The sequence below is a fragment of the Idiotropiscis lumnitzeri genome, chromosome 15 (genome assembly GCF_059441095.1).
Source record: "Idiotropiscis lumnitzeri isolate Australia: NSW breed Sydney's pygmy pipehorse chromosome 15, RoL_Ilum_1.0, whole genome shotgun sequence".
NCBI lineage: Eukaryota > Metazoa > Chordata > Actinopteri > Syngnathiformes > Syngnathidae > Idiotropiscis > Idiotropiscis lumnitzeri.
The window spans coordinates 11,990,897-12,014,084 of NC_142405.1; the positions used below are offsets into that span (position 1 = coordinate 11,990,897).

The window sequence follows — 23,188 nt, forward strand, 5'->3', positions numbered from 1 at the left end:
AATAAACCTTGCTAATGTTTTCTTTTCTAAATACTGTGGTTTTTCAAAGACATATGTTTTGCTGTAATGCTTTCGTTCACACTTTAATTTAAAATTAAATGTACGGTATTTATTTTTTCTACAATGTGGTGAGGTTACCAAAACACTCCATCCATCTGCTCCTGGTCCGTGGCCCCTCTGTCGAAATTTAGAACCCATTGTGGCTCGCCAATCAAAAAGTTTGCCCACGCCTGATTTATGATATTAGTTTGATTGCAGCATGGTGGGTAGCGGTTAGCATGTCTAGCTCACAGTTCCGGATTTGATTTCCTCCCATTTTCCCATAACATGCATGTCGGGTTTATATAAGACTAAAATTGTCCATAATTGTGAACGCGAGCGTGAATTGTTGCTGCAAGTGACTGGCGATCAGTTCAAAGTGTGTCTCACCACGCGTCAAGACACTGTTATCAACTTATTTAATGCAAATATATGAACTATAAAACTGTGAACTATGCTTAGCTCAAAAAATTTAAAATTTACTACTTATAATACAATTCACATCAAACAGTGTGATAAAATAATACATTTCTGATAGATTATGCTTGTCATGGGAAAAAAATTGGATACAGATCTACTATCTTTTAAGTTTTTACACACTCAGGCACCCATAGTAGTAATATCCCAAGGCTAAAATGATTAGGACTGGATCATTTACCATCGAATGTCTTCAAGGTATGTGCATTGTAGAGTTAACACTCCGTTGCTACCTTTAAACGAAGGATTTAACTTTTGACTTTTAGCTCACTAATAAGGTTTCCCCCATTTCATAGTTTAACTCAGACTAGTCTTGTTTTACTAAAACAGGGCTTTTATTTGATTTATTAGGAAGGAATATACTGTATAGTTCTAGTGTATGGACTGTATATTTATAGTGTATATGAAGATATACAGGGTCAGGCATAATTATCTGACACTTTTGGAGGTTACATAAAAGGCAAATAAAGTATTATATATGCCCTTTCGTTCAAAATGACATGGGACTCATTGTACTAAAAATGCATATAAAATACCACTGTGAATACAATTAAGAATGATTTGGGTTATTTTTTAGGGTTTTTTCCGCAGTGGACCAAGACAACTCATGGAGACAAAATCTGACTTTTTTTTTTTTTTTGCGTATAATCTCTGGAATGCCATCCACAGAATTATACACGGGAAACGGGGAGAGGACATTTATGTTATATTCTCTCCAAACAAAAGCCCCACTGCTGTTTTTTTCTGCTTCTTGCTTGGAGGGATGAGTTACATACAGTACCTAGTGACACCTCTGTCTCTACTCCATCCCTCCACTCTGCACCTCTGTGTTTGCAACTCTTTATATGTCTGTATCGCCTCTCGTGTCTATTTTTGTCGCTCACCTTCCCTGTCTCGTGCTGGTGTTGGACTCAATTGCAAGAATCCCAAGAGGACCTGGAATGGTGCCAAAGCAAAGTTCAGTCATAAGGACCTATTTGAAGATTTATTTTTTTGTTTGTCAGCATTGTAAGAATGATGACAAGTTTAGCTCAATTATTTATCATTTCATAAGATTAATAAAACTACAAGCATATTCAAGATCCTTATTGTACCAAAAATCAACAAACTCAATCTGATGAAAATAAAACATCATTGGCCAAGGTAATAAACTCATTAAATAAAACAGCCCCAGCAGGCTAGAATACTAACCAAAATGGAATAAACTGTTTTGCAGCAGACAATAACAAGCTGGCTGGCATATGCAGTACTGAGTAATTGACTAACTGGTCCCAGGGGTGAACTGATGGCAAAGTTCAAGAGAGGGTTAAACTGGCACGCAATTAATGGCAGCGTGAAAAATGTTTTTTATCTTTTGACATTTTTGTAGAAGGCCGCAGTTAGAAATGGGCGTTAGCGCCGATGTGGGACTGAACACATTTGACTGGATTCCTGGCCAATTGAAAGTGCTCTCCTCAATTGCCTTTAAATTCAGCGCACGTGAGGAGCACACTCTACATAATGGAAGCATAACAGACTCCCTGGAGTTCGCGCTGGAGATCGGCTCCCTAAGTGGGTTTCTAGGAAACTGCAAGAAGATCTTCACCTGTAGATAACGTAAAATTTGCTGCTGTGAGCTGGGCACTTGGAGACCCCCTTCAACTCAGGATCATGCTTTTGTATGCGACACTTGATAAATGACATCTTTATTGCATTATTGCGGTTGTTTTGTCCTCCCTTGGTCAAATTGGTCAAATAAATCCATCCATCAATCCATTATCCGCCACTAATCCGGGGTCGGGTCAAGGCACGACAGACCGATACAGCGTCCTGTCAAATAAATGTATTAATTAATTTTAGATTTCTTTATATAAGTAAATAGTTGGTTAATGAATATATTGTAAGCACAATAATAATTATTAGTATTAGCAAAATAGATATATCTTGAAAATTTTGTTCATTTGAATAAATAATTGTTGAATTAACATAAGAGTATTATAAACAATACATTTGAAATGGAAAATTATTTTTCCAGGTCCAACCGTTTTATATACCAAAAAATGAGCACTTATCCTCTAAAAAAATCAAAGTGACTCTTAAACCCACAAATTTGCCCACGACCCGATCAAGTTTCCACATGTGTTGTAGCTCTTTTTCTCTCCAAGTGAGCGTGAGCGTGAGGGTGAAATGTCTTAAAATGGTCACGAGTAAATATAATTGTTTGCAGTCGCAGGTTTTCACTTATTGTAGTTAAAAAAAATGTCAGCGATGCACGTTGGGTTTTCATGGCATACATGTATCAGATGCTCCATCTAGTGGAGATACAGTTGAAATGATGTGCATAGTGTTCATCTGTCGACGTTTTACTCATTAAATAATTCCAACACAACGATAGCTTGCTTGTTATTCTCATTTATTTATTTGTTTATTTATTTATTTTTTTATCTTATTTATTTTAACGACATTTTCCAGCACATTTTAAGTGACAGTACTGACGTCTCATACGGAACCTTCGATGAGGGGCAATTTAAATGTACGGACACAGAGATGGACGATGTACCAGCAAACGCAAACGAGCGTAAGTTTTTAAATGTTAAATTTGTCAACACGTAAACGTTAATGAACGACATATGCAGCTACACTTTATTTTTATTGCGAATTTCCATCGAGTTGTATGTAAATATTTACTTGACTAACTGCGTTATAGTTTGACGCATCCATTTTTTCTTCTATAAAATGCGAGAAACTGTCACTTGATGTTATACCGTCGTTAAGCGAAATACATAAATCTTTAACTTACGTTTTCAGTCAACTAACCTTAACTGTGTGTGTTTACGAAAAACATAAAGTTGTTGAGTCACAGTGACGCAGTTTTCAGCCTCAGTTTGATAAGAGCCTAGAAATGTTGCATTTAAAATGTTGAAATTAACTTTTCCTTCAATTCACCTGACTCAATTTTAATCAACATGAATATCCTAAACGCGTGGCAAAGTTCTTACACAATATTTCCAAATAGATGCATTTGATTCCACAATGTTGAGACGAATTTCTGAGTGTTGCTGTAAGTGAATTTAGAATGATAAACAAAAAGTCGAAAATTTATTGAAGTCTACAGCCCATGTTTTTTTTTTAACTTAAGCCAGAAATTGATTCAGTTCTGTGTTGATTAAAAAAAGCGAACACATTGGTAACAGGACTCAAATACAATACAATACAATTTTATTTATTTAGCACATTTCACAACAGCTGGAGCTGTAACAAATGACAGTTATTTATTTTTTTTCAGACTGTCCAGGAACAAGGAGTGAGCAGGCAGGGAAGACTTCTTCATGTCAGGGCTGTCCAAACCAAAAACTGTGTGCTTCTGGAGCTACCAAGGCTCCAGACCCAGGTACAGTATTATCCCTTTCAAAATTATCTGGCGCCAGTGCTGGTTTATCCTTTAAGCCAATACTGGATTATTGAGTATTTATTTGAACTAAAATCAGTACAAACCAGCACTGGTATTGGCTCTGTATGAAAGTGGTATTAAAGTCACAACATTTATTATTTGTGCTTGATATGAAATATTAACTAAATTTACCCAATGTATCCTGATGTTGAATATCCTTTGGCCTCTGTAGCCATAAAAGAAATAGGAGCAAAGCTGTCCACAGTTAAACACAAGATCCTCGTCCTATCTGGCAAAGGAGGTGTGGGGAAGAGTACGTTCAGTGCTCACCTGGCCCACGCCTTGGCAAGTGATGACACCAAGGAGGTAATGTTTTAGTTTGTGACCATTCAGAGTTTGTGGTTATTTAGTTTGTGGCACAGTGAACATGTGGCCACATTTGAATATCGTTTCTATACTTTATTTACCACCTTCTCTCACTACAATATTACGTAAAATAATGGAAAATAAGTCACTGATGGTGTAGTGGTACACTCGCCCGAGTTGTGTGCGGGCAGCGTGGGTTCAGTTCCGACTCAGTGACGGTGTCTATGTCTGCCCTGTGACTGGCTGGCGACCAGTTCAGGGTGTAGTGCGCCTTTCGCCCGTAGTCAGCTGGGATAGGCTCCAGCACCCTCCTGCGACCCTGTACAGGATAAGCGGTGTGGATAATGACATAATGGAAAATATGTATCAGTGTTTTCTGCCTTCTTCTATCTTAGGTTGCCCTACTGGATGTAGACATCTGTGGTCCGTCAATCCCTAGAATTATGGGGTTGGAGGGAGAGCAAGTAAGTTATGACTAGTTTAAACAAGACTGCAGACGTTCCATTCAATATTTATTTGGATGTACAGCATGTTTAGATACTGATTACAAATCGAGAAACAATATTTGTGCCATTAAGGCTACTAAATTATATTTCCCTGTCTCTAGGTACATCAGAGTGGGTCAGGCTGGTCTCCTGTGGTGAGTCATATGAAGCAATGCTTGGATGTCTCAGCAAAAACATACAGTAATATACAGTACACTTGTCTTCTATTTCATCAGTCACACCTGCATACAATGAGTTAAATCATATACTTGGCTTTTACAAGCTTCTCACTCAGTTCTTATTAAATCAATAACTCCTGCAGCAAATTTTCGATTTAAATTCTTGTTCTGGATCATATTTGATTAAATTGAGCAGAAACTAATTGTGTCTGTCTTGTGCTTGTGTTTCAGTATGTGGAAGACAACCTTGCTGTCATGTCTATTGGCTTCTTGCTTGGTAGCCCTGATGATGCTGTTATCTGGAGAGGCCCCAAGAAAAATGGTACAGAACTCTATCTAACTACCTAGTGATCACATCTCTCTATATCTGTTTCAATGTTATTTTTTGTAATGGAAAAATAAGACAGAGACATGACTTTTCTTGGGGGGTGGTGGGCAACTGAACTCGTTGAAAAAGAGAGCCAACTGAAATCTTTACAGCGGGCAAGAAAAAAAAGCAACTCAGATAATGTGTTTGCACAATTGTGCTCAGTCTCTTTTAACTGGTGATATGTCTCTGTTCAAAATTACCCAATAACATTGAGACTCACGTAAAATGGGAGTCAGCACACCCAATCCACCATTTCAGTTTCCTCTGATTAAATCCAAATGAAGTTGTTCTTGTATGTTTGGAGGGAACATTAGTGGGCAAATATTGCCACATCAAGATAAAAAAAAATGGTGTGCTGTAATAAAATTCAAATATGCTGCAACAAAATATTTGTTTGAGGGTGTGTATATTTATGCTACCAAATTATTTTGCATTTTTTTATTTTTCACCTTAAAATGTAGTTTTTCACTTGAGTTGCACCGGTTATAATGGAAAGTGGAAATGGTTTTGAAAAAACAAATACATTGCACAAAACTGAAACGGAACACTTATTATTAGGACTTGTGCTATAGTATTCAATTTGCCATTTCAGGAATGATCAAGCAGTTTCTGAGGGATGTGGATTGGGGGGAACTGGATTATCTCATTATTGACACGCCCCCTGGCACATCTGATGAGCACCTGTCAATTGTGCAGTACCTAAGCTCCACCCACGTGGATGGAGCAGTCATAATCACCACGCCGCAGGTAAACACAATGACATAGTAGACCACCACTTAGTGACAGCTGTACTAGAAAGTAATTGCATCTCAGCAAAATACTATCGACACAAATTCGAACTACAGCATTAGGTTTAACACGGTATCAACTTTTCTTTGTTGATTACAAATGAGCATTGAAAGAATTTATCACTGTTCGCAATTCATTAGACAGTGAGTACATTATTTTTGCTAATGCTGTATTTCAAGTAAAAGTATTCACACAAATGAGACTTTTTTGGCTGCCAGGATGGCCGAGTGGTCTAAGGCGCCGCGTTCAGGACCCAGTCTCCCCAGGAGGCCTGGGTTCGAATCTCGAATTTCCCCATTGTGGGACTAATAAAGGGAATATTATTATTATTATTATTATTATTTTTTTCTTCTTTACACACTCCCAGATAGAAAAAATAGATAAATACATGTAGACAGCACTGCCAGGAATTCATTTTGCCACAGTATCTATGACTGGGAAAGGCATGATGCTATTGTGATTCCATCCATCCATCCATTTTCTACATTACCTGTGTTTATTTGGGTCACCTGTGAGCTGAAGCATTTCTCAGTTGACGCCAGGGTACACATAGAAAAACAAATAAAGCACAAAATAGTCTCCACTCTCCAATTATCCTAACAATTTTGAATGTGTGATGTACCCGGAGAAAACCGACGGGCAGCACGTAGAAGCTCCACACAGAAAAGATTGTGTGAGACAAACCTTTCTACCCCCATTTTTACTCCTGCATGAGATATTGTTGAAATGCTTTTGAGAAAACTCAGTGTAGGTGAGAGCAGTCAGCCGTTCAATTAAAAAAAAAAAAAAAAAATCGTCACTGAACCAAAAGTCACCAAACAAGCAGTGGATGTTACCATAACAAAGCCTGTTGGTGCACATATTGCTCATGTGCTATTCTAAATTCATATTCCTTACTGTAGGAGGTGTCTTTGCAAGATGTTCGAAAGGAGATCCGCTTCTGCCAGAAGGTCAAACTGCCAATCATCGGCGTGGTGGAAAACATGAGTGGCTTTGTCTGTCCAAATTGCAAGGTCAGTGCAAGCAAACGTGACATTCATATTTGTCCACACTAAACACCACCTGGCTAGTGAGTGAGCAAAATCGGACATTCATTGTGCAGATTTTATCGCAGTGGTTCTTGCTACTTTATCTAAAACCAGAGAGAATCAAAGTACAGTAATTTAGTTAGATTATAAAGCAAGAAGTGGAAATTGAAATTATTGCTGTTGCCACTTTTAATATGCTTTTTCCGAATGTTTGAGAGTCCGCAAATGTTTAAAAAATGCACTCATAACACCGTTTTTTGTCTTTTTAGAAAACATCACAGATCTTCCCTCCCACCAGCGGGGGCGCCGAGACGATGTGCGTGAACCTTAATCTGCCCCTGCTCGGCAAAGTGCCTCTCGACCCAAGGATTGCAAAAAGCTGCGATGAGGGTAGATCTTTCCTCAATACAATTCCGGACTCTCCTGCTGCTGAAGTTTACAAGAGAATTGTGCACAGTAAGTTTACTCAACATCATTTCATTCTAGTGTATGAAAGATTCAAGTTTTTAGTTTGTCTTATTCCATCCAGTGGAAGAAGTAAAAAAAAAAATAAATAAATAAAAAATTGTGAAAGTGTACACCAAAGTACGGTCAATGTGAATTCTTAATTACGCTACATCCCTTCCTGTAGACGTCAGTATTTTTTATGCCATAAACACGACCACTTAATCTGCATTGTAACAGGGGAGGGAATGATGAACTGCAATATAGTTTGCGCATTTTTGCATTGTTAGCGGAGTTGAACTAAAAGCATACACGCATGTAAACAACTGATCATGTTTATTTCTTTTCCTCTTATCAGGCATCAAGAACTACTGTTCCATCCGTGACTCAGACGAGCAAAACACTGAAGACTCTCTTAAAGTAGACCAAAGCTAAGAAATTATTCCATACTTGGGAAAGACTTTATTAGCCACCAAGTGTTTTTTTCATTGTTGTTGTTGAAATGTGTGGGATTTCATCCACAAATTTGTATTGTGGATTCTGAAAAACAATCTATCAATATGTCAATGGGATTTAAATGAATGTTACACTGTGTAATACAAGATCAGATGAGAAACAGAATATTATGTATGTTGCCTGAATTCCTTGTTTTAAGTCATTACTTTATTTTCGTTTGTGGATAGCAGAATTGGCACTCAAAACAGTAATAAATTATGAAGCATAAAACATTAGTAAGTGATTAATCAAGGAAAGATTGTGGAAAGTAAAACTGAATTCCTCAATCGACAACTTCTAAATATGCGCCAAAATATAACTATGATTAAATATATGTTTATGTTGTTTCTCCGAAATCCTGCTGACTGACCTAAAACCAACAAGCAATAAATAGCCTTTGTGCTTGTCTGAAAACTTGAGGAACTTTCTGTTGAAGAGATTTGAATTGTCATGTTCCACTTTGTGGCAACGCTGCAATAAAAAAAATAAATAAATAAAATGGTCAAGTTGGTGATACACAGTATGTGCCAAAGTGTTTTAGCAATTCCATTATCATAAACAATACAATGTCAGTAAGTAGACTGCAGACCTCAACCAAAAGAAAAAAAATCACAACTTTTAATGTAAAAACAATTCATAGAGCTTTGCATTTGTTGGTTAGCGGGCTACTTCCTTGTGGGGAAGAGATGGGAGGTCAATATAATATTCGGTGTTGGACTGTTTCCACGAGATCATATTGGTATCAAATAAAGCACATTTATACCGACCATTTCCAATAAAATATATGTCAAATGATTGAATGGAACAGCGGGTGCTTTCCATATCGAATTCCCCTCAAGTTCTGAACTCTTTGAGAACAAATTTAATGTGTAGATCAGTTCAGTAACTTGCCACTGGCAAATGAAATGACAAAAACTTAGATGGAACTAACTGCATGGGCATAAAAAAAAAATACCGTTTGTCTGGCACTTTCAGTTTCACATTAGTCCGAACTCGCCCGTCCGAGGAGCTTCACCTTCTTTTCCCAAAGATTATTGGCTCAGTGCATCATACAGAAAGTGAAAGCACATAGAGCCGTCGGGCACTTAAGGACATCGGATTTTTTTAACATAATTAAAACCCATTAGCCGAGAAAAACAAACAAACAAGTACTAGGTGCTCAGCATCCAGCGAGTCGAACAGATCAGGTACGTTTCATTACTGATGCTGCGTGCATTTTAACACCCCCACCCCCGCCGTGATTTTTAGGAGTTGTAAAAGATCCGCATTCAGCATGGTGGTTTTCCTGGTTCATGACCACGATTGCGTTGCGTCATCCATTTTATTTATTGGCAAGTTTTAATCCGTTATCCGTTCCGCGATAAAGCGTCAACGAATTAACTATCGTCGAACAATTTCTTAAAGTTTAGGTTGTAGCTTCTTTCTGTCTGACTGCATGGTTTAGTAGCTCTCATTATATTGCTGTAGTGTACATCCAGGAGTGCGTTATTGCGAGAGTTTTCTGTACAACGTCAATTTAAAAACTGCATTAGTTAACCTGCATACTCTAAAGAATAAAAAATGGTTACACTTTATGATAGGTACACACTAATAAGGATTAAATACCGAAGATCTGCTAGGCAGTCATGTTCAGGAATTAATTGCACTAGTTTATAATCTGTTGCTCGTCCTAAAAATGTTTGATAGAGATAGGATGTTCCATGTAAAATTTATAGATACACATACCTATACACATTCGCCTAATCACAATTGATATCCCTCCGCCAATACGATTCCATTACAATTGTCCCTCTAAAAAAGAGATCAAATAGATCCATACAAATATAGACATCCATGTGAAATTAAATAAACTTTATTATAACGTGTGTGTGGGGGGGGGGGGTGCGCGCGTGTGTGGGGGGGTGTCTGGTGTGTGTGTGTGTGTGTGTGTGTGTTTTGCGCTCTGACATGTTATCCATCAGTCCATCTTCCAAAGCACTTGTCCTCATTAGGGCCACAGGTTATCTGGAGCCCATACCAGTTGATGTTGCACATTCAAATCTGAGCCCAGGGGTCATCAGTCGGAAAAGGGTAGCGTGCCCTCTCCAGGTCGGCGATGAGCTCATGTCCAGAGTGAAAGCGTTGTTCACAAGTGAAGCAGTAGAGCAGGAGATCGTTAGGTGGATTGGCGCAGCGTCATATTTAATCAATGTTGTAAAAAGTAGCAAAGGTCACATTGCTAGCATTCTACGGGACAGTTTTTATTTAAGCCCCCTGAACTCTGCCTGCTTTTGTAAACAAGTGGCACCACAACCTGCTATTAGTAGATAATAAAAATGTTAGTTAAGAGTATCATTGTGTTGTTTCTGCACATTTCTAACTGTTTTGGAAGAGGAATTAGAAACCTAATATCGACATTTTCGTTTCTTCGTGGCTTAACTAAGAGGTTAATTATTACCATAAAAAAAATTTCAGTGTTCCAGATTTGAACTCTTTGTTTTCTTTGTGTGGGTGTTTGACAGGTTGCATGATGCAGGAAACAGATCAAGACCTTAGTTTATGTCCCGACTATGGAGCGTTACCAGGTTAGTGTTTAACATTGGATAAATACCTATGCATTGGATGAATTATGAAATGAAGCCTCTGCCTAAACCCATTGTGTCAAGTCTGGAATATTATTGAGAATACGTACATGATTGAGATGATATCAATACATGCCTAAATATATAGATATTAGCTTTATCTTAATGATTGTCATGTGGTAAACTTTACTATGGCATGCACCGTTTTCAAAATATTCACTCACTGGCAACAACATTCTACAGTTAAAAGAGCTGCAATAAAAATGCAATATTTCAATCGACACCGTTGAAGCGCGTTTATCATTATCGCTAAAGTTTGTAGCCCCACATCATACTGTGAATATGAACAATTAGTTAATCCAATCGCCATGATGCGGTACAGTTCTTCCAAAATACAGCCACAATATTAAACATTGTTACATGTATACTGTTCTGACATTGTCAAACAAAACTCAAGAGTTAACATATTTGTGATGGCCATATTTTGGATACACAGCTTTTTGAATCGAATCTTTGTGCAGTGTAATGTTATGGACTGCCGAGTGTGAGTTATGCGTATTGTAATATTGGAAATAGGCAGGTCAATACAACTAAAGCCAGATGTTTCATGTGATAATTTTGTGTTTCAGATGATTTATCAGAATTCATGAATGACAGCTATCTGGTGAAGATGCTTGGTATGTTGCGACCAAAAATGAAAACTTGTCATCAAATGTTAAAACATGCTCGCAGGTACGTGCGTGTTTGACTCATTGCTACTTTTCATCTAGACACAGATGGCCTCTTCACTGATGATCCCATGTTGATTTTTGATGATGACTTAAGTAAGGATCTCTTTTGCATGAAAATACCATTATGTGAAAAGGAGGGGGGGGAACCATTTAACTTAAATCAAATGTTGTTGCATATTGAGCAATGTCTTTAAACAATAATAATAATCTGATGCCATTTTTATGAGGGGAGTGAAAATGAAAGAGGAACTTTCTGATGAGCGGTGAAGCGTCACATTTTTGTGTGGTTATTTTTCCAAAATTCAAAATGATGTCCACTTGCAGTCTAGTGAGATGAAAAGTATCTAAAATTATGCATTTGCAGATTTCGTAATTCTCAGGATTAATTGTCAGACAGATATTAATTCATCTTGCTTATTGTCCTAATGTTGCTAGTTAGAAGCCATGACAATTCCACTTTCACTACCCTCTGTGACTTACAGATGACACTCCCTCGACAAAAGAACTGCCCAGCCAACACAGAAACCAGTCACTCGATAAAATCAAACTAAAAGGAAAAACTCATTTTCTTCGAAAAAGACAGAGAGGTGAGCACTCCTTCCCGTGCATAAAAAAATACTTCTCCAAGAAAAAAAAAGAGTTACAGATGTATTTTTTTTCCCCTCAGAAGCTACATTATCAAATCAGAACACAAGAGCAAATAAGAATTGCACACCCAAAAAACAAAAAGCTGAAGGTGAGATTGCATCACTGACATTTTATCTTAGAGGAGCAACATTTGATCCCAACCTATGACAGCTAGATAATTTTCAAAATAAGAAGATAGAATCTTGTATCCTCTTCCCGCTAATGGAGCAATATTAAATTGTTGTGCCTGTTACTATACATCACTGGCACAGATAGATTAATTCATTTTTTTAACGTGTATCAACATATATTTGTAATTAATGAATAACAATTTCCGGTGTATTGGCTAATTTCCCACAGCAGCCCTGATAAAATGTGCCGTGGCACCCTGGTGAGGAATCACTGAATTAGTCTATCATAGAGAAAGAGTTTTATACTTTGTTAAATGAATGCTGGACACAACTAAATTTAATTTCCCTAGTTCTCTGGCTTCCCCCCCCCAAGGTAGTGACACAGGATCAGTGCCGAGTCAGGGAGATCTTTCGTGTCTCTCCACACCGCCACAAAGCATCCTTCATCTCCATCCCTCCATCCAGTTTGTCACATGGCCAGACACTACATCTTATCAGTTTAATACACAAATGATATGTCCTCCAGTTATCCGCCTTCCATTTCCCTCTGCTGCTGCACCAACATGCATATTAGGTGAGTGAGCTATCATTCAAGTTTAACAGTTCTGCAACTGTTAAGGCTGATGTACTTTTACTACTTCTAAGCTCAATATGCAATTTTGAGACTATACTAAATCTTGTAGGTTATTTAGACTGGGTAAAATAGACATGGCAAGCTATATGATAATATTTGGGTTGTACCACATAGATGTAGTTCTTGGCCCAAACGTGAATCTTTTGACGTATTTTCTGTTTGTTTACTCTTGTCCCGTGGCCGCAGTGCATGTACCTCCTTCACCATCAGTTTCCAAACTCCAGGTGCCTCCTTTTTCCCCAGGTGGGTGTGATTTCTGTATCAAGTAACATGCCGGAGTTAACTTTAGGATTTTAAAGTTTATTCAGGATTTGCCATTTGGAGCAGTGTGTCACTGCATCTGCATATCATGCTATAGTTTTCCTGTTTAAATGTGCCGTTAAAATGTTTTTTTTTAATTTTGTACATCTTACTAAATTTTTATCAGAGTACATTGTTATATGGAAGTTTTGTGTTCTAGAGTTGTCATACTTGGGTCGAACCTTAAACGAAAGCCAGCCCGGTACTGTGACTGTATGGATATAGTGTTCCTAAACGCTCCCTTCCTTTCTGTAGTGGACAGTGCAGTAGTACCGGCTCAAGTGAGCTCATCCCCATCCGGAACGTCGTCAGACAGCACTAGTAAAGTCATGTGTCCACCTTGCAATCATGGTCAGTACTGTTGATCCTCAGAATTGTTTTTTTTCTTGCATTTTGCAACTGTACTGGTGATGATAAACCAGAAAGAGGAAATGGTAATGTTGACAATGGAACTCATTGCTGAAAGCATTTCTCTAGTCATAAAAGTCAAGGTCTTTAACCTCTTACCTAATTTTGACATTGTACTATTAACATTTACTTGAATAACACAAATTATGTGAAAGCAAGTAATTAAACCAATCCTGTACAGCAGATACAAGTTATTTGACTGCAAAAGTTGAGCTCCTGGTCATGTATTCATTCAATTTGTAATTACTTATTAATGATAAAATCCTTTCAATATACCCCTTTATAAGAAGGAAGGACGTTTGGAGCAGATAGTGTTTGAATCAAGAGGGTTCTGGAGTTTTCTTTCTTGTGGTATTTTCGCAGACGTGCACAGTTAACAACGGGCGTTTGTGCCGTTGTGGGGGTGAACACAGACAACTTACTTCCTGTCAACGGAAACGGCTCCTCTCATTCCCTTTAAATTCTGTGCAAGAGAGATGCATGGCCTACATGGCTGGAACATGTGCAAGTCAATATCCCGTGGTATAAAATGGCAAACAGAAATCATGCCGTGCAGACATGAGAAAATTATAAAAAGTGACAAATGTTTATTGAATTTTTGAACGCATTGGGACAATGTTGGCCAAATGCTACAAACATTTTTTTTTTTACTTGAGCATGCCAAAGTCAATACCCCGTGGCATTATGGGAAAAATGCTATGTAGCATTTAGCCTACATTTTATCAATTTGTTCAAACATATTTTGCAAATACATTCTGCTCAACAACCCCCATATGACAGATCTTCCATGGGCTTACTCCTTGGCACCAAACCCGGACCTTGTCCAAACAATTCCAACCCTGAAGCATGGTGTGGGTGAGCACGGCATAAGCCCTGCAATCGCCTTGGAACTCAACGAAAATTGGCATCACTGCCACACACAACTGTTTCGATTTAATAATAATTTGGCCAAAGGGGCTACAGCGTACCTTGCGGTATCACTTGCTGCACCTGTATCATATTTTTTTGGAAAAAACAAGAGAACCTGTAAAGTAAGTGAAGTTGTGAAAATCAATTTTGTTTTCCCGGCCTCCCAACATATCGGTCAAGCCCCACATTATCACCGGGAAAGTAAAAAATCCTGGCACTTTGCCGACTTCAATGTGGGTAACTTACCATCTATTACAAGGGTGGGCAAACTTTTTAATTGGTGGGCCACAATGGGTTCCAAAATTTGACAGAGGGGCCAGATCAGTAGAAGATGGATGGAGTGTTTTGGTAACCTCACCTCATCAAAGAGAAAAAATACATTTAATTTTAAATGAAAATTAACAAAAACATTACAACAAATTATCTGTGTTTGACACACCAGAGTATTTAGAAAATAAAAAATTAACGAGGTTTATCCATTTAATTTTTTAATTTTTGTCAGGCTGGATTAAAACGTTTAACGGGCCGCATGTGGCCCCCAGGCCGTAGTTTGCCCACGCCTGATCTATAATGTAATTTACTAATACTGTGCCTACATTTCAGAGATGGCCCAAAGTAATGAATCACCCATGGTTCAACAGTCTCCCGCTACCTTTGCAATACCTCGTAAGTTGTTTTGACTTCTCAAAAGTTTAAACGCTGCGTCGAACCAGTGTGATGAAGTAGTTTTGTTTCATCCTCAGAAAGTGTAAAGAAATACATCCAAATCGCCAAAGCCCATATGCATCAAATCTGCGAGGAGATGGAGCCAAGGCTAAATTTGAGCACTCATTACGTGGATATGCAAGTAATCCAGAGAGAGATGTTTTGTTCAGGGAAAAAAAAGAACAAATGCCTGAACAAAGACCTGGTGACCATGGGAGATATAGACAGACAAAAAAGATTGATTAAGTTGAATCAGGTATATGTTCACCTAATTATTAACAGTTATAAGTTTAAGCATGATTTGTCCTCAGACTTTATGATTATGAAGACTACTTATTCAAACAGTAAAATATAGATGGATGCAATCAGCAAATGTATTATCATGTTTCCATTCTTTTTGATAGATATTTGAGAATTCCAATGGATATAAACCGAGACGATACATACTATTACTTGGCAAAGCAGGCATGGGAAAAACCACCCTCATCAGGAAGCTGTGTCAAGACTGGACCAAAGATGGTATCCCACAATTTGATTTTGTATTTTTGTTGAATGGCAAAGATCTCATCTCTTCAAGAAAGACGTGCTACAGTCTTCAGGCCCTACTACTAAATCGCCCCACCCTTGACACTTCTGTCAACATTGAGGAAGTGTACACGCAAGTCCTTGCAGCCCCCAGACGTGTGCTTATCATTTTCGATGGATTTGATGATCGGGACTATGAAATTCTGTTTCAAGAAAAAGACTTTACAACCCTGTTGCAGAAAGACATAAAAGTAAAGTCCTCTTCAGTTAGACAGCTATACTCGGCCATCCTCCAAAGGGCGGTCCTTCCAGGATGCTGTCTTCTGATTTCTACCAGACCAAAAGGCACTCCCTGCCAATTAGTGCGGCGAATGGACTGCCTTTTGGAGGCTAATGGATTTACCCCTCCATATGTAGAAACATATTTTTCCAGGTACTTTTCCAATCCTGATCTCAGGGAATCTGCTTTGAAATGCTTAGAAAAGTCCAGCTATCTACGTCACCTTTGTTGGAATCCTGGACTCTGTCGACTGATGTGCTTGGTATTGGAACACAGTGAAGGCTCAGAGAGCCTTCCAAGAACTTTAACTGAGCTCTGCCATCAAGTACTTTGTATTAAAATGAAAAATGACAACTGGGGCTGTTGCGCTGGGGCTGAAGCACAAGGCGCGAAAAGAGCTCAAGTGAGGAGAAGCACGAGGCAGTCAACGAGGGGGAAAGGGCAAATAAAAACAGATGAGACTGGAAATGTTCACGGGGAGATTTGTGAAAAAAAAATGATGTCCCGTTTGAGCTCATTGGCCTGGGAAGGCGTAAAGGCCAAAACATCCATCCTCCCCGAAGAAGCAAGTTTATGCTCAAAACTCAAGACATTCGGACTCAGGAAAGGACTCTTCCTTGCTTACCAAGTGACTGCAGGACAGGTCTGCTCCTGTTGTGAGAGGAAGAAAGGAGAAGAAAATAGGGTAATAGAAAGTAAAAATGCAGAACAAAGGCCAAATCAACAAAGTACGGATTTAGAAGAAAATATAAGTGGTAACAGTATCTTGATGTGGATGGATCCCTTCCTTCAATGTTACCTGGCAGGACTCCATTTGTCCATGGCAAGGTAAATTGTTTTCTCTCTATAATAAAGAATGAAAATTGATGAATTGAGTTTGCCACGGAATAACAAAGAGGAACAAATTCAACGCAATTTGTTGAACCAAACCCCTAAAAATCATTAATTTGATGTTCAAATGAAAATGTACTGTGAAAGTATTGTATTTCCTATGCTATGAGTCTGATGACAGTCTTGACTCATGACTCATGTTTAGCTCACTTTCCCCAGGAATGTTTGGTACCAGAACCTCCTCCAGAACCTCCTTTCTCAGCCTGGCCTGAAGGAACGTCGGCGTCCCCAAGTAGAAGTTCAAGAACTAACTCGGCGTTTTGCTTTTGGCATCCTGTTCTTTAACAAAACCGAGTTACGCAAGCTTCATCTAGACGTAAACTCCGGCAAGCGAGCCTTATTCACTGAATGTTTTGAGGGTCTTTCCCTAGTTGACCTGTGCCCTAATCAGGTCCTGGAAGTGTGCCACTACGTTTTCGAAACAAGTTTTTCCCATGAAAATAGGAGCAGTGAGAGTGGAGAGGTGCCATTGGTCACTCACTTGGCAGAAAACCTACCAGAAGTCCTCACATTTCGTGGCGTTCCACTTGGCCCACTAGATGCATACCTTGTGGAGAAAATTCTTGAAAGGGCTGAAAAGTGTGGAAGAACTTTTTCTTTGGATCTTGAGAACACTGGGATACCAATTCCAGGACTCAGATCCCTGGTGGGTCTTGGCAGCTGCAGTACATACAGGTATGGGTTGTTTTGACAAAACCTGCTTACTCCAGACAAGTAACCTGTCGTTAGAATGTGACAATGAAAGTTGAGGATTTTTTTTTCAGAGCCTGCATAGCTGATGTCATCGCCCTGTGGGAGCAGTTGGAGCAAAGTGGTGAAAGGAAGCTCCTTGAACATTTTGTGAGCAAGTTCAAGATACAGCCAATGAAGGTCATGCAAGTGTGTCAAATAGAACACCTATCAAAGCTTGTGAAGATTCACATGCACAGGAGGCTATCAGACTGGTAACTGACATACATTGGTTTATGCCGTACACTGTGACGCATACACGACATTCACATATATTATCTTTAGTCTTAGCGAACCTGATTCCATCCTGGAGAAGGGAGTTCCAGCAGTCAAGGAGCTACACAAACTAGAGTTAGAGTGAGTACCTCTGCATTAGTAGTACCGTAATTTCCGGACTATAAGCCGTGACTTTTTTCCCCATGTTTTGAACCCACCCATCCTACCGCTCATTTGTCGATTCACGGGGTCAGCAGCTTTAGCAGAGAAGCACAGACTTACTTCTCCCGAGTCACTTCTTCTAGCTCTTCCCAGGGACATCCCAGGCTAGCCGGAAGATATAGTCTCCCCAGCCTGTCCCGAGTTGTCCCCGGGGCCTCCTGACGGTGGCACATGCCTGGAACACCTCCTCACCAGTGAGGTATCCAGGAACCCTCCTAACCAGATGCCAGAGTCACCACATCTAGCTCCTATCGACGTGGAAGAGAAGCGGCTCGACTCTTGAGACCCTCCAGGATGACGAGCTTCTCACCCTTTCTCAAAGAAAGATTCTGGATACCCTGCGGAGGAAACTCAATTTGGCCTTTCGACTCCTGCTTCACAACGACAGACCTCCTGAAGTCGATGACAATCGCCTTAGTTTTTTCTGTGTTCAGCTGTAGATTGCTGTCCTCACACAAAGCCGTTAGTCACCTCCTCCCTGTAAGCTGTCTCGTCTTCTTCTAGGATTGGTCCGGAGTGTGGGCCTCAGGCGATCTCCAAGCTTTGGGAGTTCCTACCAAGTTTACATGACCTCCAGCACCTAGAGTAATACAAAGCTTTTCCATAGTTTTTGTCTCAATGCGTCAGTCACTCTATGTATCTCATCAGGTTGATCTTTCTCCCCTTCAGTTTGGAGGGCAACAAGATTGGAGACAATGGAGCTGAGAAATTGGCTGATACATTCGCCTCCTTGTGTTTTCTACAGGTACTCAAGTGAGTATGATAACATACGTGCTTCTCTCCAATTATGCAATTGTGATCACAGAATAAAATCTATTGCCATCCAGAATAAACTACAAACAGTAGCACTTTGTGGTCAGCAACTAACATGTTAAATATAATAAATTACCATTTTATTTAAATAGGGCATTTAATTTTTGTGGAAGGTGTTAATCTTTAATTGCTTTCACAATGGCCTCTTGGGAAATAGCTACCTCACACACATTACATTATCTTTCAATTACTTTTTAGAGTTAGAACATTTTTTAACTTGTTTAAATGTTTATAGTGACAATCGCAAGTGTGTTCTGCTTTGTGTTTTACAGTCTGTCACAGAATTATATCGGAGACAATGGGGTCAGAAAAATGGCAACTACGTTGAAGGATCTATCCAAACTGCATTTTTTAATGTATGCAATCACAAATACAAACAAAAACCACATTGACGGAGTAGACTTGCATACTCACCTTTCTCTGCCTCTTTTTGCAGCCTCTACAGCAATGTTATTTCTGATGAAGGGGCCTCCACTTTAGCTGCTGTCCTCCCTGACATGGCATCATTGACTGACCTCGAGTAAGACTTCATGACTTGCATTTTTAAAATTTACTGTTGAGGTCACCTGTACTGAAACAAAAACATGTCTTTATACATTCTTTTATCAACTCTAAAAATCAGCATAGTATTTTATATAGCGTTCATATTAGTGAAGTGACCAAAGTGCAACTTGTATTCCTGACAGCGTGAAATATAACAAGCTATCAGAGGTCGGTGCACAATGCTTGGGGGCCAGCCTGAGGAAATGTCAGAAAATGAAGACTTTAAGGTGAGAAAGACGTTTTCCCGACTATTAATTCAGTAACCCAAAACAAAAAAATAAATTGTACACCAGTTTTGGTCATGTCGCTGCTTCTTTTCTCCCATTCCAGGATGTGGAACCAATGTATTCCGTATGGTGTATTTGAGAGACTTCAGCAGCAGGATCCCAGAATCCTTTGGAATTAGTAACTCAGGCACATGCGCACACCTATTTCTGGTGCACTTCATCACGGGTACTTTACAGTATGTGCAGGCCACATACTGGATAACAGCATACATGGAAAGAAAATATATTTGTCCGTGGTTGTTCTTCCAAGATTGCAGTGAGTGCTTAAATTAAATTGTCCCTTTGTTGTCAAAACATTATTTTCTCTATAAGAGGTAATTTTCACTATTGTTAGAGACTCGATAACATGTCTTGAAAATGAGCGAGGTCAACAAAATGTACTTTGTATGACATTTGTTTTTTTCTATATATGTAAATATAGAACATTCTTTTTGTTGGATCTGTTTTTAATTTTATAATTTTTTTGTTTCTATTCTTTTCTTTTAGTTACCAATTCACACTTGGCTTAGTCATATTTGATACATTTCACCTTTGGAAAAGAAACTGATTTTACAAAATTTTAATAAGTCAGTGTTTTACATACTTTTTGTGTTGTTGCAAATTATAACATCATATTACTCGTAGTCCAGTGTGGGCTTTGGCACCCGACTTAACCTACCACATACATCACCTCGAGCATTTCAGAATTAATATTTTTCTTTTCTGAAGATGAAACCCTGCTTTCAGTAACGTCAGTGGCTGCACTTTATACACTCACTGAGGCCCACAAACTCTCCAGCTCCTTTGAACATACAAATACTCTTTGCACTCAGGTAAGTGAAACATCACTTTGCACATTTTCATTCAATTAATTGCTGCTATATAATCATGTCAATACAGCTAAAGAACAGTTCTCGAGATATAGCTATGGGCTACATCTATTAAACTGTAATAGCAATAGTAATAAATCCTAGAATCACCGTTACATATGTGGTCCGTGGGTCGGGGAAAAAAATGGTGCCAGGCCTAGTGGTTGTCTTCATTGTGCACTAACACCCTCTTGTGGACACAATGTCAACCTCACGCGAATAAACCACGTGGTTTCCTGAAAATTGCAGGAGTGGTGACTGCACCCAAAACAAGCTCGACGTTCAGTCAAAGGTAGCCTCCACTTAACAATGAGTTGCCTTACAGCACTCTTTTATTTTAATAATTTTGCATTTAAATTAATAGTGTAGTAGTCTGATCTAGGTTGTGAATCAGACCTTTAAAGTTATTCCTGGTGTGCATGACAATTGCTCTTTAACCTTGATCTTCATTTTTAGATTGTTTTTTTTTTAAAATTTTGCTCAAACACAAACAAATGAAAATGAAAGGATAAAAAAAAAATACATGTCCGTTTATAAGGTGGTTTTATTCCATTCACATACAATCCAACCGACTGAATTTTCACACCCACTCATTATGCATCCATCAATTTTCTATTTCCTGTTCAGGGTGGTGAGGAGCTAGTGCCCATCCTAGGTGACATCGAGCAAAAGGCAGACTACACCCTGGATTGGTCGCATGTCAACTAAAGGGCATCTTTAAAGACAAGCATGTACAGTGACATCATCACTGATGAAACTGAACCCATGCAAAATGCACCTCAATCTGGTGAATGTACCACTGCAACCAATTTGTTTAATTCACTTCATTATTGCTTCAAGGTAACATGCACTTTTCTTAAAAGAAAATTCTCAATCCATAACAGAATAAAACAAAAAAAAAAGATTGAGATCCCAAAATAAAGATAAAAATTAAACATTTAAGCAGCATTGCAAGTCTATTTCAAGTTTAACATTTGGAAAATAAAATACAAACATATTTACAAGATAATTTGTGAGTTCAATAGAAAGTGGCTGCTTTAAGATTCCTTTCAAAGTTTTCACCAATTCATTACAACTATTTAGTTTTGACAGTGATCCAAGCCAACGGGAAGCACGATTGTGGAAATTATTTATGCCGGATATATAAACTTATGGGAAAATTTAAAGCATAATGTCGGAGCGAAACCAATAACAGCTGCCCAGCCAACAGCTACTGTATATACAGTGTCATGTTTGAGAGGTGCACCCACAAGGCACCTGTATGATTGAGAAGCAGAACTTGCATCATGTTCAACACACATCTCAAATTAAGGGATACAAACACTCCCACTCTAGGATCATTTTAGTCTTTGGTGCAACCAACTGATCTGATTGCATATGATTTGTACCAAGCTCCACAATGAGAATGTCATCTCATTTGCAGCACATAGGACTGCCTTCTTTCGGTCATTATGTGCCTTGTGAAAGACACAGACGCTCGTGTGGACGTCCAGGTAACGATGCAGTGATGAGTCTTCCCAAGTGATAATGGATGAAGGTCATCTTCACACTGGGATGACCTGTGATCACATCAAACACAGAGTTATGTCAGTTGGAAATAAAAGGGAATAATATGAAGATAACATTGTGGTTAGATCTAACCATTATTCATTTTAAATGATCAGCTTCCATAAAATGTTATTTTTATTTCAACGCATGTCTCGAAAAATATCAGATTTGCCAGCCATACCAGCACATTTAAAGTCCAATCGAAAGTAGTTCGAAATTCAAAAACTGCTTACCCTGTTCTTCTCTTTCCAAAAACAATGAACATCTTGCAGAAAGGCCTCGTTTGTCCCCGACCTCTCCATCAGCTATTACCGGCATCATAATCCAATCAATGTCACTCCAGATACCCCTCAAAAACATCCAAGTCTGTGTCTGAGTCGTAGGGGAGGGATGCTGGGTCAGAAAGCACCCCAAGATTCACCAGAGCCCGGTCCATATCCTCTGGCATAAATACTATCCCCACATTCAGGGCGATGTACTCCATCAGAAAGGCGTAGTAGAGGATGAGGACGTTCACAAAAAATAGGCCCAGATAAAACATATAGGGGTGCTCATCCAAAACCGATTCAACTGAATCTAACTGGGCATACGTCGTGTGGATCATAGACAAAAAAAAGTCACGGCTTAGGCGCTCCAGTGTTTGAGAGTCATGGACATACCAGGGCAGAGGTTGACACAGCTAGAAGTCTGCATATCCGGTGAGCTTTGGACGCACATTTTGCCCGTCCCCACACGAAAAAGTGATGTGCACAACAATGACTGTACATTGGCAAGGGACAAAGATAATAAAACGTGAAAATGAAAGAGTCTCGCGATCATGTCTACTAATAGTGCGCTGGTAGTATCAAAATATCACAGTAGATCACTGGTAGCATTCTTTACATTGGTTCTCTGGCTTTGCGGAATTCAAGCCATGCCAAGAAACCGGAGCTAAAAACAGACTCGTGGAACGTTAGCAAAAACACGCACACAAACAAAATACGCACGATCCACACGCGTCCCCGTTTTCTTTAACGCCCACACGTCTTTTTATACCAACAGTTACCAGCTGCATCAAAACATTGCAGTTGGCACATACGTCATTGGCCTGGCGTCATATTTAATCGACGTCTCCATGAAATGACGACATCGAGGAGTGAACGTTTTTATTTTTCAATCCCTCCACGAATCTTCAGTGGGATCACTGGTCGGTGAGCGAGGGTTTAAGGCTGAAAAAGGTGTAAATACAGAAATAAGTT

At 39.0% G+C, this 23,188-nt stretch overlaps 3 protein-coding genes across 5 annotated transcripts; 2 read left to right on the forward strand and 1 right to left on the reverse strand.

Moving 5' to 3' along the window:
- The first annotated feature begins 2,991 nt into the window (after positions 1–2,991).
- On the forward strand, positions 2,992–8,562 carry nubp1 (nucleotide binding protein 1 (MinD homolog, E. coli)). Its single transcript, XM_088316928.1, has 10 exons — positions 2,992–3,073; positions 3,782–3,886; positions 4,119–4,252; positions 4,648–4,716; positions 4,860–4,892; positions 5,148–5,238; positions 5,879–6,033; positions 6,978–7,088; positions 7,373–7,559; positions 7,906–8,562. Exons 1-10 carry the CDS (start codon positions 3,043–3,045, stop codon positions 7,980–7,982), a joined length of 993 nt encoding a protein of 330 aa, XP_088173054.1. The 5' UTR covers positions 2,992–3,042; the 3' UTR covers positions 7,983–8,562.
- A 351-nt stretch (positions 8,563–8,913) lies between these two features.
- Positions 8,914–19,993, forward strand: ciita (class II, major histocompatibility complex, transactivator). Of its 3 annotated transcripts, none has more exons than XM_088316925.1 (21): positions 8,920–9,229; positions 10,544–10,606; positions 11,233–11,280; positions 11,374–11,427; positions 11,817–11,921; positions 12,002–12,070; positions 12,466–12,666; positions 12,913–12,969; positions 13,282–13,377; positions 14,947–15,009; positions 15,087–15,304; positions 15,453–16,681; positions 16,904–17,419; positions 17,509–17,688; positions 17,759–17,830; positions 18,416–18,496; positions 18,581–18,664; positions 18,997–19,080; positions 19,161–19,244; positions 19,411–19,494; positions 19,598–19,993. In XM_088316925.1, exons 2-21 carry the CDS (start codon positions 10,549–10,551, stop codon positions 19,671–19,673), a joined length of 3,459 nt encoding a protein of 1,152 aa, XP_088173051.1. In that variant the 5' UTR covers positions 8,920–9,229; positions 10,544–10,548; the 3' UTR covers positions 19,674–19,993. The 3 variants fall into 3 exon arrangements, 2 of the variants coding, with proteins under 2 accessions (XP_088173051.1, XP_088173053.1); XM_088316927.1 differs by having other exon boundaries at positions 8,924–9,229; positions 12,619–12,666; XR_015846637.1 differs by lacking the exons at positions 18,997–19,080; positions 19,161–19,244; positions 19,411–19,494; positions 19,598–19,993 and having other exon boundaries at positions 8,914–9,229; positions 18,005–18,496; positions 18,581–18,656.
- Positions 19,994–20,928: 935 nt separating this feature from the next.
- Positions 20,929–23,036, reverse strand: dexi (Dexi homolog (mouse)). Its single transcript, XM_088317207.1, has 2 exons — positions 22,184–23,036; positions 20,929–21,961 (listed from the first exon to the last, which is right to left on the reverse strand). The coding sequence occupies exon 1, from the start codon at positions 22,552–22,554 to the stop codon at positions 22,285–22,287; it is 270 nt and encodes an 89-aa protein (XP_088173333.1). The 5' UTR covers positions 22,555–23,036; the 3' UTR covers positions 20,929–21,961; positions 22,184–22,284.
- Between the last annotated feature and the right edge of the window lie 152 nt (positions 23,037–23,188).

What these genes read in the sequence shown, in the direction of transcription:
- nubp1 (XM_088316928.1), top strand. Translation starts at nt 3,043, where the DNA reads ATGGACGATGTACCAGCAAACGCAAACGAGC. An exon ending in TACCAAGGCTCCAGACCCAG is followed by an intron (nt 3,887 to 4,118) that starts GTACAGTATTAT and finishes TGGCCTCTGTAG; the next exon opens with CCATAAAAGAAATAGGAGCA. An exon ending in GAGAGGCCCCAAGAAAAATG is followed by an intron (nt 5,239 to 5,878) that starts GTACAGAACTCT and finishes TTGCCATTTCAG; the next exon opens with GAATGATCAAGCAGTTTCTG.
- ciita (XM_088316925.1), top strand. Translation starts at nt 10,549, where the DNA reads ATGATGCAGGAAACAGATCAAGACCTTAGTTTATGTCCCGACTATGGA. An exon ending in CATGACCTCCAGCACCTAGA is followed by an intron (nt 18,497 to 18,580) that starts GTAATACAAAGC and finishes TCTCCCCTTCAG; the next exon opens with TTTGGAGGGCAACAAGATTG. An exon ending in TCCAAACTGCATTTTTTAAT is followed by an intron (nt 19,081 to 19,160) that starts GTATGCAATCAC and finishes CTCTTTTTGCAG; the next exon opens with CCTCTACAGCAATGTTATTT.
- dexi (XM_088317207.1), bottom strand. Translation starts at nt 22,554, where the DNA reads ATGATCCACACGACGTATGCCCAGTTAGATTCAGTTGAATCGGTTTTG.